This window comes from Halichoerus grypus, chromosome 9, assembly GCF_964656455.1.
Source record: "Halichoerus grypus chromosome 9, mHalGry1.hap1.1, whole genome shotgun sequence".
Taxonomy (NCBI): domain Eukaryota; kingdom Metazoa; phylum Chordata; class Mammalia; order Carnivora; family Phocidae; genus Halichoerus; species Halichoerus grypus.
Window position 1 is genome coordinate 97,801,851 of NC_135720.1, and position 19,825 is coordinate 97,821,675.

At 43.9% G+C, this 19,825-nt stretch overlaps 1 protein-coding gene across 1 annotated transcript in view; it reads left to right on the plus strand.

The window, feature by feature from the left end:
• The window catches only part of PKHD1 (PKHD1 ciliary IPT domain containing fibrocystin/polyductin), a 443,829-nt gene that overhangs the window by 16,723 nt on the left and 407,281 nt on the right, over positions 1-19,825 (plus strand). Inside the window, exons 8-20 of the mRNA XM_078054411.1 lie at positions 606-670; positions 1,172-1,211; positions 2,066-2,136; positions 4,935-5,036; positions 5,845-5,940; positions 8,469-8,610; positions 11,556-11,670; positions 12,672-12,950; positions 13,908-13,997; positions 14,097-14,187; positions 14,855-14,997; positions 16,431-16,561; positions 17,582-17,757. Of these exons, the coding sequence (XP_077910537.1) occupies positions 606-670; positions 1,172-1,211; positions 2,066-2,136; positions 4,935-5,036; positions 5,845-5,940; positions 8,469-8,610; positions 11,556-11,670; positions 12,672-12,950; positions 13,908-13,997; positions 14,097-14,187; positions 14,855-14,997; positions 16,431-16,561; positions 17,582-17,757 (1,541 nt within the window). The remainder of the gene's footprint in view (positions 1-605; positions 671-1,171; positions 1,212-2,065; positions 2,137-4,934; positions 5,037-5,844; positions 5,941-8,468; positions 8,611-11,555; positions 11,671-12,671; positions 12,951-13,907; positions 13,998-14,096; positions 14,188-14,854; positions 14,998-16,430; positions 16,562-17,581; positions 17,758-19,825) is intronic.

The following is a 19,825-nucleotide window of genomic DNA, read 5'->3' on the forward strand; positions in this document are numbered from 1 at the left end:
ACCATTCTGACAGGTGTGAGGTGGTATCTCATCGTGGTTTTGATTTGTATTTCCCTGATGATATGTGATGTTGAACATCTTTTCATGTGTCTCTTGGCCATCTGGATGTCTTCTTTGGAAAAATGTCTATTCATGTCTTCTGCCCATTTCTTAACTGGATTATTTGTTTTTTTGGATGTTGAGTTTGATAACTTCTTTATAGATTTTGGATACTAACCCTTTATCAGATATGCCATTTATAAATATCTTATCCCAGTTCGTAGGGGGGTTCACACTTAGTAGGTTTTTTTTTTCTTGATAAGAGTTTGCTGTCCTTGTTGTAAAGGTTTTGGAAAGAATGGAAAGGTCTGAAAAAAGGTTAAGAGCAAGTTAAATTTTGTCTCTCACACTGTGTTTGGCTGATAGCATATGTACTGATGAGAACTCTAGTTAGTACTATTCTACATATTTGCTCCAATGAGTTCATTATGCCTTCAGTATCTGCCAATTTTCACTGACTAACTGGCCTTTTATTTTATTTTTTTTTACTTTCCTGGCTAAAGAGTCAGAACTTCTGAACTGAGTTGTCTGGTAATTCTCACCTCAGGTTTTGGTTCTTGCTCTAGTTATCCTCTTCAGGAAGACCATGGTCTTGGAACTCTGCAGTGCCGTGTGGAAGGCAACTACATCGGTCTGTTCAAGAAGTAACATAAGTTGAACGTCTTATCTGTTTCTTTTTCTGTATCAGAAAAATACTGTTCAAGAATTGGTTCTCACAAGGATGAGAATAGTAACTACCATGTATTGAGAACTGTTTAAAAAGCTACCTGAAACGGCTTAAATAGAAACTAATTTAATCGTCACAGTGAGTGGATTGGTGAGGTTGGTGGAATTATTTTCACTTAATAGGTGAGAAAATTGCAGCTAGTAACCAGTGCAGCTGGTTAGTTTAGTGTAACTGTAAGCCTGGGCTCTTACCTGCTGTGTGTTACCGCATTTATCCTTTTATTGATGGAAGTCAACAGTAATGGTGCTGAGTCTCAGAGGTGTTTATTTTGGGCACTGTTAAAGAAATTACAGGTTTGGGTGGTAACTTGGTGATATCTGGAGTCCTAGGGTTTATGGTAGCAATGGCCTGGTCCCCGTGATACAGGCAGACTCCTGTGTTAATGTCTGTTTCTTTTTGTTACAGGCTCCCAGAATGTTAGTTTCTCAGTATTTAACAAAGGAAAGTAAGTAACTGGAAGCAAGCAAATTTATCCTCACCTTATATTATTGATCTCCTTCTTGTCTTTCTTATATTTTTGAATCTTTTATAATGGAAAATTCCAGACATACAGGGACAGAATAGCATAATGAACCCCCCTGTACCTACTTGATTTCCTTTACTTAGGTGAATAAAATTGTGTCCTACACACTCATCTTGAGGTAATGTAAATGTTTCAATGAGATGGTGGCACAAAATTGTGGGAATTAGGTCTTAAGTAATCTCATAATGCTGTCAATTTAAAACAGTACATTGTTCCAGGAAATGCATTGTGCCATTCCAGGAAATGCCTTCTTCAAGATGGAAAGGATCCAAATTTCAGAGTTTTGGAGAGTGGATTATGATTCTGAATGGTTTCTGCATGCCTTACCTAATGTTCTGACGCCATATAATTTGTCAGGGGTTTTCCTTACAAGCATATTCTCTAGCTGACATTCATCCCTTTGTGGTGATAGTGACACGTCACCTAAAGCTCACAGCCCCACGTATGGAGGGTCTCTCTCTCTTTCTCTCCAATTTAGGAAGGAATAACACTAAAATCCTTGGAGTATCTACTATAGGCCAGCTCCTTACCAGGCCCTTTCATGTTCATCTTTCCCTAACACTTGTTACGCTCTGTGAAGTAGCTATTATTATCAAAAACTTTCTAAATCACAAAACACATGTTGCCCCATTGGTATCGTTCTCTGCTCATCAAAGGTATCCAAACTGTTCTAAAGATCAGGGGAAGTTGGCTCCCAATCTTCGTTTTAGGCAGCCGATTTAAGAAATGCAATCTTAAATGCTTTTTTCATCTAAAACAAAACTTTGTCTTGGAAGGTCCATGGTACACAAGAATGCATGGCTGGTCAGTGCTAAACTGGACCTGTTCCTGTACCAGACATACTCAGGTACTATTGTCCTTCTCCCTGAACTCCTCGCTCCTTCCCTCACACCTCACTCAATGTTGGATCCTCCTTCCCTTTCTCCTGGTACCATTTCTCTATAACCATGAGCACCTGAAGCCATCCCCGCCATAATGATGGGTGACCCTTGGGTTTTGACAAGAAGTTGCTTATGTGAGTGTCAGCTTTCATTACTATATTAAAAGAGGCTTGATCATAGGCTTCTATACAAAGTTTGTGGATATAAACTGAAAGAAAGGAGGTCATCCTTATTCTATGTTCTGAGAAATAACAGTAAAGAGGTGGCCCTGAAAAGTACAAAAGTGTGTCTTCCAGTTACTTTAATACCACTTCTGAGCATTCATCCAACAATTTATGACTTGCTGATATTCATGCTCAACTATGGTGTTGCTATCTGATGGGTAAACCTCCGTGCTAAAAAATGAATACTGAAAATTGGAAGCTTGCATGAAATTGTGAACCCAATTCTGTAGTAGGAAATTGATCACTAAAGAAGAGTGCTTAGATCTGAGTCTTGACGATGATCATAAAACCACTGCAGACAAGTCTGTGAGGGAGGAACACATTCCAGGGGCAGCAGGATCTACCTTTGCCAAAAGTGCAAGAAATTTTGTAGGTCATGGGGCAAATGTCATTCACTCTCTAGATAGTCTAATTGTGTAAAAAGCTGAATTTTGACCCTTGCCTTTATTTTCTTTAACCCGTGTAACTAGTCTCTTTGGGAGTCCATTTGAAGAAGCACCTGAGGGGAAGGTGATAGTGAGGGCCGAGAGAAGCATGGCTGGGGATTGCTGAGTGTTTTACATGTGATCTCAATATTTATTTAATTCAGCTATGAGACGGACAGTGCTAGTCTCATTTTACAGATGAAGACACAGACCCAGAAAGGCAAAGAAACCAAAGGTCCCAATGCTAGAAAGTGCAGATCCGATTTGAAATCTTATGCACATAGGCAATATACAATGGGCAGTACACTTTCCTGGCCACCTGACCCCAAGCTTCCTTGTGAGTGTGCCTTACACAATTGAACCCTGAATGCCACACGGGCTGACAGGTATCTCCAATCACACAGCTATTTCATATTTCCAGCACCAATGTCTTCTTGGGATGAGGCCTCTCAGGCCAGAACTTTCTCAAAGCACAGGAGGGGTTATGGGAGATGGGATGTGGACAATGACAGAGAGCTCTTGGCAGAGCTCCCCGAGGACTGCCATTCAATTACTCGTTGAGTTTGGTTAAGTCGTTTAGCTTTTCTGAGCTGTAATTAAATATCTACAAGCTGGACAAAATGGTGTCTGTCCTAACTCCAAAAGCTGTCAAAAAAGGGAGATGAGCAAGAGTCTTGGGATTCATCTACAATTTTCCTCCATTTTCTCGTCTCTAATCCATTCAGTTACCAGTTTCTGTTGGTTTTACCTCCCATTGATTTCTTGATACGGTTTTAGATTACTTATTGCAATTAGACCTCCCATCGATCTCTTAAAGATGATGTATCCACTCTATCTCTACAACCACTGCCTCAATTCAGAACCCCATCATCTCTTGCCTGGCCTGCCAAAATGGTTCCCAGGGGCCCCGATCTGCCATCTGTCCCCTGAATGGTCCTCGCTCTACATCGCCACCACCACGCCCTACACCAAACACACACCTGATGCCTCTCCCCTGCTGGCCACCCTCTACAGGAAATGGTACCACGTACCAGACTCTGGTCTTCTCATATGCTTCTCCTGCTCCGTCTTTCCCTCTATATTCCAGTGACACTGACATGGACTTGAAATGCAACCTCTCTCCACACTCAGACTATCACTTGCTTTATTTAAACACCCTTTCCCTTCTCTCTCTCTCCTTCACTTGGCCAGTTCTAATTCATGCTTTAAGATTTGGCTCAGGAGTCATTTCTAGAAATTTCTTTCTACTCCACCAGACCCTTGCTGCACTCCTAAACCTCCCCTGTGCATTTTCATGTGCTCTCTCTAACCACTAGCCCAGGATGTCATAATTATACTGTTTCATGGGCAAGAGCATTATGTAAGAAATGCCGTGATAGACTCCAGACCATTCACGATTAGCTTCTTTGTATCTTCAGTTTATTGAAGAACACAACTCCTCTTTCCCCTGGAGGGAATAGAACTTAAAATGGTAAAAGTTGGATCATAGGAGAAGAAAGGACCAGAAAATCTTACATTCTGGGGGCTATGTGGCATATGACAGTGGGGTTTTGAAGCAGTCAGGAGACAGTATGGAAGAACACATGGAAGACAGCATGGAAGGTTTGAGGTGGTGAGTGCACACAGGGGGAGGAGCATGCAGAATGGGGAGGAGGGCAAGGCTCCTGAAGACGATGGTGGGATGCGTTCTTTTGCTTAGTGCAAACTGCAGACTCATAAGGGTGAATGAAGCCTTGCTTGGTGCTTCCAAAGTTGGGATTCCTCTATAATGTATAACCTACTATTCTGTGACTTATACATTGAGTACTTGAGTTCTGGTGACAGATTGCCTAACTAAGAAAGCATCATGGTATGTAGAGATTTCTGCTAATAGTGTGAGTGACGGCATTCAGTCATTTTCAAATATCGATCCTATATGTATTATTCATATAGTTATAGATGAGTCCTTATATGTGTTTTAAATGACTATTACTAGAAAAATTTCCAACCGTTGCTCATCTTAGAAAAGTTCAAGTAAGGAATACATTATTGATAGCTTTCCTTCTATTATTATATTATTATTTGGGTCACATTCTGGTCTATATTTGGAAGTTTACTTTTTTTTTTCTTTTGCAGAAATACTATCGGTGTTTCCAGAAACTGGGAGCCTTGGGGGAAGAACAGAACTCACAATTACAGGAGACTTCTTCGACAATCCTGCCCAGGTTACCATAGCAGGTAACTAAGTTGAAATGGCTGAAAATAGTTCGTAGTTTTAAATGCTGCAGGAGATTATGTATATCTTACAGCATGGTGAGAGTGGGGGAAGCAATTTTTGCCTCTTGCAACTCATGCCATCCTGTCCTAAGATATTTGACTTGTTTGGTTGAGACCAGGTGGGATTGCAGTCCTGCAGGAACAGGGTGTTCTGCGGACACACATAATTCACGGGCAATTCCCTCAGGGGTCCTCATCCTGGGAATGAAGAGAAGGGGAAATACAGCTGCCTCTTCACAAAGGTCTACTCCTACTGAAAGGCAACATCTCTTTCCACCCTCCTTGCTTAGCCCTCTATATAAGCTGGAGTAGACAGACATTTGGTATGCAGATTCTTTTGGAATGCCCTCTTGGCTAATCCTTTTGTGGGACTCTTCTAGAACCTTCTGTTCTGCCAGGTGGGAGGCTCCTCCAGTTGGTGATGCCAAGGATGAGGGAAAAGGTCCTCACCATCTCATGTCACGCTTATCCTCCCACGCTCAGCTGAATTGTTGGGCGCATTCTCAGTGAATGGCATTGCTTTGCCTGGCTTTCTTTCTGATTACTATAAGCTGCCCTATGTCCTGTTGCCCTGCGCTCTCCCTTTCCTGGCCCCCTTCATTTGGGGGGACAACGTTTGCTATGTGACCCACATCCAGTTCATTGCCTTAGAATAGGAGCCTGTCAACTTCAGTGTGGTTGTGTTGTCCTGCCATTACATCTATAGACCTCTCTCTCTCTCTTTCTCTCTTTCTTTATCCATTTATCTAATTTAAAAAATTCTCCTCAGGTATTCCATGTGATATTAGACACGTGTCTCCCAGGAAGATTGAGTGCACCACCAGGGCTCCAGGAAAAGGTGCAAGGCTCACTGCCCCTCAGGCAGGTAAGGAAGTCATCACCACGACTGTTCAGTGAACTCCGGTTACAACCACGAGGGACGGGGAAGAAGAAATGAGTGTTTGCTGCCTCAGCTGTTTGGTTAGCTCAGTGAGCTCTGGGCCTGAGATACCACTGTCAGGGCTTTCCTTTCAGAGAGGCCCTTAGCTTTGTTCTGATGTTTTGTGACACTGTCCTTCTAGCCCCAACCAGACCAACGGCCACTGGGGTTCAGGGGAGACCTGACGTAGAAAGCATAACTTCAGTCAAGACATTGTTGTAGCTACTGGTGGAAACCCCTAAGCTGCCTCCCTCCACACCGTGGGTCCGTCTAAGAAGACCAGAGCATGCTCTGAATGACAGCAGCAAGCAAGGCCAGGGAGTGGGGGGCAGTGGGGTGCATTTAAATGCCATTTCTTCTTCCCTCTGCGTGGCTGCCTGCTTCTTTGAAAAGTAAGGATGTGTTGTCCCATTGCCTGAAGTTTATGCCTGACCTGGGCAGAAGTGGGGCAGGCAAGGGGACAGTTCCACGTGTTCTTCTCTGCAGATGAAGAGCGCAACACTGGAGCACTTTTCTGGAAGCTCAGGTGTGGTTAGGGACTGAGGGTGGTTGGTGGCTTCCGTAGCCTGGAACCACGGTCTGTGCATCTGTGGTCCTCACTGGCCCCACGGGGGCTGACTTCATGGTTCAACTACCGACAGGGACCTCAACTCCAGAAGCTCTGCACTTACAGGGAAAGTAACCCAGCGGGGGGAGAAGCCTTTCTAAAGAAAGGCCATTCAGGTGTGAAAATGCATGCAAAGCTTTGGCTTGAGCATTCTCCGGGTCCCAGATCTGCCATTTTTAGTCAGGGAAAGCTCCCTTCCCAGCAAACAAAACTACTGAAGCAGGTGATAGAGAGAATGTGTGTTTCCTGCCAGGAAATAGAGAGCTGTCCCCTCTTCAAGTGGTTCCTGCGTTAGCTACTTGGGTAATGGTAGGATAATTTCCTGAATGCAGCTGTTTGGGGGACTTAGCGTCCTTTATGGAGACCTTTTGAAGTTTTTTCCATGAAAGGAGGCCAAATCACTATGTAAAGCAGTGGTGCTCCTAAAGCAGAGGGCGTTTCACAACAACTGGTTGGTACAGTGGAAATGGTGGGGGTGGTGTGGCTGGTCTCTCCTGATGGGAGGCCAGGGGTGCCCAGAACATCTTTCCATGCACGGGAAAGGCATTAAAATAGTTCTCCAGTAATCCAAGTACTATATTAAAATATGCTTTTATTTTTCTGCTTGTTCCTTATCTATTTCCTTTTTTTTTTTTTTTTGGATTTCACAAGGAACAACAGTAGTAGTTTAAAATAATAATAATTACCCCAGCAATCCTTTATTGAGTACTTACTATATTTCATGCTCTTTGTGTATATATTTTAAGCTCCCTTAATCTTTTTTTTTTTTTTTTTTTTTTGCCAGAATTATCAAATTGACTCATTTTCCCTCCAGCCCTATTGAGATACAATTGACATATAACTCCATCTCCCTTAGTCTTTGGTGCATGATCTCTATTTATTGTTGTCCCCATTTTGATGCACAAGAAAATGAAAGCATGAAGCAGTTTGCTCAAAGCTGCACATGTAGGAAGTGGCAGAGCTGGGATCCGAATCCGCAAGTGGATGATCCCCTAGCTGCACCCTTAGTCCAAGGGGGCAGTCATGCAATACTGATCGTACAGCTACTTTTGGTGTCAGGGTTTGCTCAGTCCAGTGTCATTGAAGTTATCATGTAATGACAGCATGCCACATAATTTGTTCCATGTGTGAGTCCACACGTTGGGACCATGACATGTGAAAAATTTAAGGATTGCCTATTTTCTGGGAAAAAAGGGTTGTAGGGAATAGAATTCCCAGGCTGAACTAGACCTTAAGAGATACTGAGGGGGCATCTGGGTGGCTCAGTCGGTTAAGCGTCTGCCTTCAGCTCAGGTCATGATCCCAGGGGCCTGGGATCGAGCCCCACATGGGGCTCCCTGCTCAGCGGGAAGCCTGCTTCTCCCTCTCCCTCTGCACCCCCTCCCCTCACGCTTGTGCGCCCTCTCTCTCAAATAAATAAATAAAATCTTTAAAAAAAAAAAGAAGATACTGAAGTTCACTCCTGAACAAGAGAAGCCAAAGCGCACGATTATGTTGTCCTCCTTTACTCAATCATAGCATTTGTTTGCTTGGTCAGTTCTCCCCATGACTGGCTTCTCTTTCCTTGATGCTCCCATTAAAAAGGGCTCCCTACCCTTCTGTGGTCCTCTGAGAATATTTCCCCTTTCTGCTCCTTATCAAATATCTCTTCCCAAGAGGCTCAATCCTACACTACACAATATTTCTGCTTTCCAGAACATTTGTGTTATCTGTAGAACCTCTCACATGACTACTCCATCTGGGTCTCGGTGGACTCATCTTCGTAGAGAGTATCTGGATCACCATCACTCTGTTATCTGAAGTAAAGTAGTTCCCCAATTTGGGGACGAATGTCCTCCGATATGTATGAGGTATGCATGTCTTACAGGCAACCGAGGGCTTCTGTTTGAAGTCGGAGATGCTGTCGAGGGCTTGGATCTCACTGCAGCCACTCCTGGGTACCAGTGGCAGATTGTCCCGAATGCCAGTTCACCATTTGGATTTTGGTCAAAAGAAGGACAGCCCTTCAGGTATGCTGTAGGAAAAGTGGGAGTTCCTATCAAAAGTGTCCTTACTGGCCTAGGGGAGACCAAGAGACAATAAGCAATGAGATTTCCAGGGGAGAAATTCGAACAGCCACCAATTCAACAACAGTTTGGCCACTGTTCTCAACCAGTGTCCATCATGCTAGTGCAACACAAGCCTTTTAGAGGTGCACGTGAACTTTTGATCAATAAGTAAAATTTGTGTTTTCTACAAGTCAGTTTCCAGTCTGCTTTGGGAGATGACTATTAATTGGAACATTGAGCTGAATAAGCCAGAAGACTTGGTAGAGAGCAGGGTAAAACTTGCTGTAGGTACGTGGCTAAGACGTGAAACCAACATCTGGCTGATGCCAAAGAAAGAAGCAAGAATATGACTTTTGGTCATTTGGATCAAGCACCCAGTGTCAAAGGTCAACCCAACGGCTGGTGCGTAGCAGGGGAAGCTATTATGGGCTCTGAGAGACATTGTTTTCTATAACAGTGATGTTTTCTAAAACAGTGTTTTCTATAACGTTGTTTTCTATAGCAATGTAATTATTGTTTTCCTATTAGTGTCGTTCTGAGTATTTTTGATCCCTTCAAGGACATGGCCAAAATGTCTAGTTTTCTAAAGTGGTCTTAAAAATATAAAAAGTTGAGAATTGCTTAGACACACTGTTTCCTTCGTGTGCCCTCAGTGTCTATACAGAGGGATGGATTCTTTACTGTGTGATGGATCTCTTCTCCTTTCAAACCTCTTCTCAAAGAGGTTGGTCATGACCCCTGAATGTGAATTCCAGCCATTCCATGACTTCCTCCAAGGATTTGGCTATTTAAAATTTCAACTCAATTGTGGAATGAAAGACTTTGTTCCCTGTTCAGGGAATTTCAGACATCAAAGAAGCCAAGGAGGGAAGAAAATCTGTGAACAAAAAAGAGTAGTCTCTATTGTCCCAGAAGCCTAACTAACTAGGTATTTAACCACCAGTGTATAGTTTTAAAGTGGCAATCGTTGTGGTCCCTTGTGGCACCTATGATACATCTTTATCATAGTTTTTGAGAACCATCAATAATGTTCAAAGGAAAACCTTTCAGCTATATTCAGTGTGTGGGGGAGTGTTAAGGAGAGAGTCAGACCACCTCAAAATACAAAAGGGCATTTTGGCTATATGCTACCACCTGCAGAGAATGTCTCTGTAATTGCCATTTGGAGGAGCCACAAACCAGAGTAACTCTTTCCATTCTCTCTGTCCTTCAGTTCTTTAAAATTTAAAATTTTTAAATTAAAAAATTGGAATATTTATTGATTTATTGATAAATTGTTATATTGGTGGACCCTTAAAATAGTTATTTTCAAAATGATTTTCAGAAAATATTCTTGGTATTTATTGAGATAGTTTAATCATTTGCTGTCTCTAATACTAAGGTCACTGGAATTGATCTTAAACATTAAAAAATATGGTCATATTTTTGAAGTGTTTCATAAAAGTGCCTGCATTCTTTGAAGTTGTAAGATGTGTCTTTTAATTTGAAATTGTTGACACATTTGATTGACTTTTCTCTGTGGCCGTAATATTTTTAATTGGAAAAAGACTCTCCGTAGGTATTGAGGTAACTGGTAGGCTCAGAGCAAATCACTCCCCCCCACCTTCCTCAGCATATCCAGTGTGCCTCCTGAGCTTCTTATTCAGTTCAACTGGTATGTATTGACTTACTGCCATGTTCCAGGCCTTTGAAGACAAGTTAGTTCATGAGAAGCAACAACTGAGGAGGTATTTTTAGATTTAGTTTGCCAATGAGGAACCATAGTTCCCAATGGGTAAAGTGTTTTTCTAATGTTACAAATCTCAAGTAGCAGAACTAAGCTTTGAATTTTTCTGATTTCAAGTCTTGTGACTTCTCCAGAAGTCCACCTCTGCCACATTACGGCACACGTCCTTCTTCACCCATAGGAATATGATATTTAAAGAGCCACAGCGGTCTGGGAAACCCCACATAAACACCTGCTTCTGTGAAGTTAATGTCTACCATGAGGGAGACAAAACAGAAGCTTCTCTTAATATCACTTGGGGCCATTTCAATCTATCACTTTACTCCCTTCATAAAGAACTGCAAAACGTTGTCCACAAATCAAGTAAGATTATTCGGCAGGAAGCACCTTTGCTGATTTATGATTATCCACATACACTCACCGCTATGCACATGCACACATGTAGTGTGGCTAATAACTGACTTGAGCCAGAGAGGTGATCTAACATACCTCAGGAAGTATGATACGTTGGAGTAGGAGACAAGGAATGAAGGTTCCAGAACAAGTCAGCACAGATTCTGATTGCTGATATCTCTATTTCTAATAATAATAATAATGATAATAATAATAATAATATTTACTATTAATTGAGTTCCTACAATGGGCCAGGCCCTGCACTAAGTGTTAGTAAATGTTTTCAGCTAAGCCTCTAGACAGCCCTGTGCTGTGGCTACAACTTTCCCGAAGACATGTTGACTGCCAAGGGAGTCATAGCCATTGTGAAGGGCTGGGTTGAGGTATTGACTAGCAGGTGCCTCAGGAATAGCTGTTTCCAGAGTACGCTGGCCACTCACGTGACACAAGAGTCAAGTGTTTCCTCCTCATTGCCACAAAGAAAAACAGTACAGTGGGGCGCCTGGATGGCTCAGTTAGTTAAGCGTCTGCCTTCGGCTCAGGTCATGATCCCAGCGTCCTGGGATCGAGGCCCGCATCGGGCTCTCTGCTCAGCGGGAAGCCTGCTTCTCCCTCTCCCTCTACCTGACGCTCTCCCTGCTTGTGCTCTTTCTCTCTGAGACAAATAAATAAATAAAACCTTAAAATTAAAAAAAAAAAGAAAAACAAAGTACAAGGGCACCCATTTGTTGAGTCAGTGATTCGGGCGTTTGTTGCTCTCAGTTCTCTGTGTTTCCCTCCTTTACAGAGCACGGCTCAGTGGGTTCTTTGTGGCTCCAGAGACAAATAATTACACTTTCTGGATCCAGGCTGACAACGAAGCCTCCCTGTACTTCAGTCAGTCAGAGGACCCAAAGACCAAGGTATTCGCCTTCCTCTTACTTTCCTTTTTTTGGTCCCCAGTCCCTCACTCCTGAAAAAAAATAAGAATAAACACCAAAGCTCTCATCTTCTACTAATAGTGGTAACATGCCACTAAGCAACCAGGGATTTTAATGTTTCATTTTGTCGGGGGGTGGGTGGGTTTATTTTTTATTAATTTTTTTGAAAATTGAGATATAATTGACATGATTTTAATTGTTGAAAAAGAATTTGGTTGAATGTGTTGGCATGTTTATTGAGCACTTACTATAAGCCCAGCATTAAGCTACATCTTTTATGTACCTTGTCTCTGATCTTCACAGCATCTCTGTGAGCTAAGTATATTTATCTCCATTTTCCAGATAAGGAAATTGAGGCTTAGAAGGATTATATGGCCAATCCAGGGCCACTTGGATCATAAGAGGCATAGTTAGAGTTCAAACTCATATCTGTCTGATTCTAAAACTTGTGCATTTTCCTCTGATTTTTCGGTAGAGATGTAGCCAGTCTTATTTAGGAATGTCCTGGTCAGCTTTGAAGGATAAGAAAAAGTGCTTTTAACAAAAAGCCAAAATTCCCTAGCACCATTGACAAAGAACCACATGTTCCCCCTCAAATTATTAACACGCTTCTATGAAATTGCTTTGCTGGCTGCTAGAGGAACATCATAGATGTTGATGTGGTCAAGTCGTTCTAGGGTTCTCAAATGGTTTAGTACTATTTTATCCATAGTATCATGTAAAGCTAGGGTTTCAGGTTGGCTGTTTCTGCTCTAAACATGGCCCATCCAGCCTCCTCTGAATACAATTTAATAGAGAGACAGAGACAGAGTGAGGAGTGGAGAAGCATACATAAGCACAGGCCCCAGGGTGACTGAGCTAACTTGTTGGAAAAACAGATCATTTCCAAGACCCTGTTAGTAGCTGTCCAGACACTTGCTATTTGAGAAAGAAATGCCCATAAACGTCATGGTGTTGATTGTGATATGCTTCTTGGGCCACAGGTGAAAATGGCCTCCATCAGGGTGGGCACTGCTGACTGGTTTGACACCTGGGAGCAGAATGGGCATGAAGGGACCTGGCAACGGAAGACTCCCAAGTTGGAGCTGGTTGGTGGCACCAGGTACTACCTGGAAGCAGAGCATTGTGGGAGAGCCCCCAGCAGGGGGATGAGAATTGGCGTCCAGATCCACAATACCTGGCTGAATCCTGATGTGGTCAGCACTTACCTCCGGGAGAAGCATCAAATCCGAATCCATGCCCAGAGACTTCCAGAAATCCAGGTGTGTGTCTCTTCTCTGTCCTGTGGGGTTGGGACTGAACTCTGGAAGGAACATCGTCTTGCCTAGAGGAAGGATCAACAGCTGGGAGCCAGGGACTTGAGTTGTAATGACAGTTCTGCTGCCAAAGAGATAGGATATCTATCCAATAGAGTTGTGAAAACATCTCAAAAAAATGCAAAGTCTTATTATTAAGGTAATTTTACTCATGGTCTTAGTGTTAGGAATTTAAGTTCCAGGTAAATTCCCTTTTAGAATCTTATTCCCGGGAGTAGAGATAAAGTCCTCCAAACAAACACACCCATGTATGCATGCACATGAGTGTGCACACACGTGATTCCATTGCTGTTACTGATCCAGGTCCTATCTCCCCACACATGGTGTTTTCTCCATCTGCTTTGTAAAGGGTCTCTCAGTGGCGCCCATATTTGTGTTGAACAGTATCAGTGTACTTTCAGTTGTTTGCTTCTTGGTGTACAAAGATGAGTCCATATGGACTCTGCTTTTCAAGCTTAGAGTCTAATAGTAAAACATGAACACAAGTAACCATAGAACAAAGTAGAAAAGAGCAAGTGATGTAAGATGACTGATCTTAGTATATTGTGCCTGTCAGGGAATATGCTAGGAGCAAAGCAGAGACTGAATAAACCTCTGCTCCTGCCCACCAGGCCACCCACCCTGGGAGAGGGCACTTTGTGAGAAGGGCTGAAAGGGGGCCATTCAGCGGCACTATTGAAGTCTCACACCCTAAAGAGAAGGGGGGACAAGGATGAATAGGGAGATCGACATATAAACGTTTTTGTCCGGTGCTGACACTTGGGCTCGTAGATATTTCTAGATGATAGTGAGTTTAGACAAAACTGATATTATAAATAAAAGGAAATAGCCAGTGGAGGAGATATGTCCCAAGGTTCTCCAGCTTAATTAGCACACATCATTTATTCCTGTCATTCTTGACAGACGCTGACTGTGTTTGGCAGAGGGAGCTTCTTCCTTACTTGGGACAATGTCACCAGTCAGCCAATCCCTGCAAATGCCACAGCCCATCAGGTGGGAACCTTCTTCAAATAATGACAGGTGGGGGAGCTGAGGGGGGGGTCTTCATGCCCATGGTATAAACTCTTGAGGATTTTTTTTGTTTTTAAACAGATTCAAACAGCCATTGAGGAGTTACTTGCCATCAAATGCAAACTGGAACCGCTTTCGGCTAGCATCCTACTCTGGCTCGGATTTGAACAAGGTGTGCTTTCCTTGGCTTGACAAATACTGATCCTCTTCTCCATTGTCTTCTCTCTCTCTTTTTCTGTAAAATGGGAACAATGTTCATTTCCTGCTACCAGAGTCAAGAAAAGTTATGGAAACTGGCTTTAGACACCTAGTGGCCCCGAGAGTGACGACACACGTGGGAGGAAGCCGCCTGGTGTGGGTGTCAGAGAAAGAAAAGCCATTCCCCACTGGGCGGCATGGGGAGCGCTTGGTAGCCAGGGCAAACTATACAGGCAGGAACGAAAACACTACAACAGCATATTTTATTTAATTCAAATTGTATCCAAATAAAGGAATTGTTACATGAAACAGTCATCTTACCAAATTCTAAAAATATGAGGTTTTTAAGATGCTAAGATGAACTCAATTACATTCGGCACTCCTTATCTCTTTGCTCCTCAGCAGTTTTTGATGCCATGGTACAAAGAGAAAATCGTAATTGATTTTCGATGCTGTGTGGCAGACAAAATGGGGTTCTCACATCAGGAGACTTCAAGCCTTCAAGCACAAGCCTCATCCCGCTCACCCCAGGGCTCAAGGGTTGCTGTCATGGTGAACTCATAACTCAACCCCTCTACACATGTTGGGAAGCTCTGTCTTACCAATGTCTATGCCGGTCTTCCTGTTTTATCTGCCTCCAGGCCCAGAAGGTTCCAGCTTTGAGGGGGACCTCACCAGTGGGACAGAGCCCTTCTGTGGGAGGTTCAGCCTCCACCAGCCTCGACACCTTGTCCTAACACCCCCAGCTTCCCAGAAGGGCTACCGGCTAGATCTGTACACGCACGTAAGTAGCAGCCCTCACACTTCCAGCTGATGTGGGTAGGGAGGGGTTGGCATTATTCTCTGGGGTTGAGGCTAAGGAAGCAGAAGCACAAAGGAGTAATTGCTGTGATCTGCCCAGTGCATTTCAGGCTGAGGTTCCAGGTTTCTTAACTGCTGTTTCAAGTGGTGAACCGACACCTTGGTCCTTCATTAGTTAGTTGTTACATGGAAATGAAATGCCTTTGTTTTAACTGTGAGACCTATGGATGTTTTTATGTGCTCCAGGATCTTCTTTGCTCCCTAGGGAAGAGCACGGACTCTGTAGACAGACTATCTGGTTTTGATTTTGGCTCTACCCACTACATGTCCTCAGGGTCTCTCTTTAGTTTAACCCCCTGTGAAATGTGTAGTCAGATGGTCTAGAATTGTGCTGGAGATTAAAAGAGATAATCTACTAACATGTGCACTGGTTAGGACTCTGTTAAATGCTAGTTGCTGTTATTTATTATAGTTTTTATTTTTTTATTGGTGGGTTGACTGGCACATTTCTTAAATAACATAGCCTTTGTGTCAAGCTCTGCCATCTTTCATAAAAAGAGTACAGCCTATTTGCCCTTTGGGAGCTAGAGGGAACCTAACGGGTTGGCTGAACTCATGGCAGTGCTTGGGGGCGGTGGGTGGCAGGAGGACTCTCTTTCAGCCCTGAGATCATATCATTCTTTGATATTCCTCAAAATTCCATCTCCTATCTGTTTCAGTGTTCTCAGTGGAACTACCATGGGAGCTGGGATTAGACGGGTCAGGTTGGGGCCCCACCCATTTTCCGGCCTGCCCTTTGCAGGACAGGCTCCCAACAGGGGCGATTTTGCCCAATTTTGCCCGCTTGGGGAAGGTTGGCAATTATGGAGACGCTGCCGGTTGTTACACCTGGGGAAGTGCTACTGGCATCCAGTGGGAAGTTTCTAGGGATGTTGCTAAACATCCCCTGATGCACAGGACAGCCCCCTCACAGAAAAGAATTATCCAGTCCAAAAGGCCAACAGTGGAAAAAAAATCCTGCTATAAAGTCTTCTTGTGACAATTTTACTTAACTCAGAAACTGAGGATGCCGGTGAGTTAGAGTTCAGGAACTGAGGCTCAGAGAGGTGAAGTGACTTGCTCAAGGTTGCACAGGGAACTGGGTCGGAGCAAGGGTGTTCTAATTGAGATGCTCCAAAGTACTGACTGCCAAGCACAGTGGTAGGCATTTAATAACTCTCTGTGGAGTCAATCACAGTTTATTCTGTTTGTCTTTCTGGTGAGACTAGTAAGCTCCAGGAGGACGAGACCTGGGCTGACTCTCCCTCTCACAGCACCAGGGAGTCTCCTAGGGAGGGGGGACCTCCTGACGACACATGGCTTGAATGGCTGCTTCTTGCGCTAATCGAACTCATGTTCTTTATTTGGTGTCCATAGTTGTGCTTTGCATACAAAGGCCACATGAATAACATCCTGAAGGTGACCGTGTATTTCACAACCGGCTCTCAAAACCTCATTAAGAAGAACATCACCTGTGACTGGAGTCTTGTGGGGACCAGTCCTAATAGGTAGCTAATCTGTGGGGAGGTGTGGTGGGAATTCTGCTGGCTGGGATGATTAGCTCTCTTGGGGACAGGGGCCCATGTGCGGTACTAACGATCTCTTATTTGGGGCCTCAGATATTAACCTGGGGTTCTTTTTTTTTAAGATTTATTTATTTTAGAGAAAGACAGAAAGCGTGCACACAAGCAGGGGGAGAGACAGAAGGGGTGGGAAAGAATCTCAAGCAGGCTCCACCTCACCGCTGAGCCTGGAGCCCGATGTGGGGCTTGATCCCACCACCCTGAGATCATGACCTGAGCTGAAATCAAGAGTTGGCTGCTTAACCGACTGAGCCACCTAGGCACCCCTTCACTTGGGATTCTGAACACATCTTATTCAACTAAGAAGTTTGATTTAAGAGTAGTTAGTTGTTAGGAATATAATACTTTTTAGAAGTACTCTCACACTTTTTGTGGGGATAGAATGATAGGACATCATATTTGGAAGAGACCATAGAGACCGTTCCTTGACATTACAGATGAGAAAAATTGGGACCCAGAGAATTGGTGAGTCACCAAAATTCATATAGTAAGTAAACAAAGACTCTGCAGTAAAACTCAGGCATCTTGCTCCCTTGATTCGGTGTGCTTTCCACATAGGTCTTATGGGTGACACTTTTGTAAGTGGTCTTACACCTGAGTAAGTCCAGGAGTATTAATCTTCTCTGTGGTTAGAGCCTAATGTATGACATGCTTCAGATGCATGATTATACTGTAATCTGAAAATGCTGCCGACATTGAGTGTTATGAATGAATGATTGACTTGAAATGTGACTCACTGGCGTGATACCACAAGCCGAACTGAGCCTGTCTTGGATGGGATGCCTCTACCCAGGGCACACAGGACTGTTGGGGTGCAGGGGTTCTTGGGGTGTCTCTCCTGATTGCACAGTCCACAGGCCCCCAGGTTGGTGAACTTGGCTCTTTGGAAAGGGGCTTCAGGAGCACATGGAGAACTCCATTTCTGCTGTGGGCTTTGTTTTTCAGCTGGTGGTTCACTTGCACTGACCTCTGGGAGACTTGTGTGCATCGCTCCGTGAATCTCCAGCCGCCTCTGGCAAACTCCCCTGTGCTGGTTCATCGGATTGACCTCTTCCCTCTGTCTCAGGAGACGGGTGGGTTCTATGTGGATGAAATTATTATTGCGGACACAAACATAACAGGTGATTATCGAATCTGCTCTCATCAAGGGGCCTGTCTATGAAATGCTGACCTCAAACTTTTCTGCTAGGGGCGGTTCTTCTTTTAATGCAGAGGGAACACGTGATTCCCCATCTTGTCTGACTTGGTTCTGGAAAGAAGATGGGTTTGGGATTGTGCACCCTTGGTCCTTTTATCTCTCTAGCTAATTCCTTTTTTTTTCTTTTCTCCTGTTTATCCAATGCTTGCTCTTGCTTCTGTCCTCTTACCCCAATTTTACTACTTTCATGCTGAGAAGCCTTGGTTTCCTTATCTGTAAAATGGGCATAAGCAGGGCCCCATCTCATTGAATTACTGTGAAGGTTAACTGAAGTATAGCATGTAGTGAAGTAATTACAGGTCCTGGACCATGGTAAGTGCTCAATAGGTGGGCCCAGCCTGTTGTTATTATTACTATTATCATTATTATTGTTAGACCAGCAGGATTTCTATACCTGTCCATGAATTCATATCTGTCATGCAAAGTGCTGGAAGGAACAAGGCAATATCTGGCTCTGTAAATGGACTAAAGGTCTCATTTATGCCTTCAAGCCAGACTCAGAAAAGAGAGTTAATCATGTCCTCATGAGAACAGGCTTGTTCTGCTTTCTGCCTATCCACATTCCTCCTACTCACCATTTGGAGCTCAAGGCTGGCCTTTCCTCCATGAAGTCCCCCTTGATCTCCCTTAGGCAGAGTGGCCTCCCCTGGCTTTGCTTGTCCATGAGTCTTAGGGACAAAGAGGTCATCAGGGGTCCTACTGAGGCTGGCCAAGTATGACGGGCACTCAGGGGAAGAGAAGCCCACGGCCAAGACAGAACGGTGCAGTCTGTCCCCCACGATTCGAGGCTTCAAATTTTTGCTCACTTTCCCTTTTCCCTTTATAGTCTTTTGTCTGAAAGTTATAGAGCTGAGGGCAGGAGAGCTTGGGGGTGGGTGGCAAGAGGATTCACTTTCAGCCCTGAAATCTCATCATTCTAGGATACTCATCAAAATTCCATCTCTTACCTGTTTCACCTGTTTAAGTGTTTTGGGGCATCTGCGTTGACTTATTACTGATTTCAAACCCTGTTCATGTTATGGCACACTTAGACGATGATAATATTCAAATGGTGTGCTGGGGTAAACACTTGAATTTCTTGGGGCCCGAGACAACTGGTTAGGCCCTTTGGTGCCCTCCCCGCCCCCCAACCAAGCGCTGTCTGGATCCCCGGAGTGCTGAGGGGATCAATATTTCATGCACTTGAACCATCGACTGGGAACTCAGGACTAGTTGATCAATACTGTTTCCATTCTCTCCACACCCCCAAAGACCAGGAGCCAGAGCTCTTGCTCACTGCCCCCACCCTTTAGCCACCAAATGCTCCAGTATGTGGAACCATCTAGGGATGAGGGGAGGGGGAGGTAGGGAGGGAGGGGTGACTTGGGTGAAACAGCTGCCTTCCCACTTTGTCTAGTTTCCCTGCTGTTGATGACTTTGCTTTGAGGATTATTTAATGGCAAGATCAGGCCTGATAGTCATAGTTAATTGAGATTTATCTGATCAGCTTCACACTTTATATTCTCTCACCTAATCTCCTCTATGAAAGTTCCTTTTACCTAGTGGTGCCTACCACTTACTTCTCACTCAGATCTCAGAAGCCCGTGAAATGGTCCTACTATCTCTACTTTATAGATGAGGAAACCAAAACTAAGAGGGGTTGAGTATCTTGTCCCAAATCACAGAGCTGGGATGTGGGGGAGATTGAAATCTGGATACCAGAGCCAAGCCTTCAATGACTCTGTGCCCAGCTGAGCAAAGAGGCATTTATTGAGCACCTACTGTGCACCTGGTATTGTGCTAAATAAGCAGGGGACATGCAAAGATGCTGCCCTTCCCCAGTCTTGGGGAAGATGCGTCCCTTACCCAGGGGAAGAGGATATTAAAATATATTGTGCTGGTCATTTTGAATCTGCCATCCCGCTAAACTCTCCCTGCCATGCCGATTAATGTGTTATGATTCCCACTTTATAAATGAGGAAACAGAGAGGTTATGTTGATCAGCCAAATGG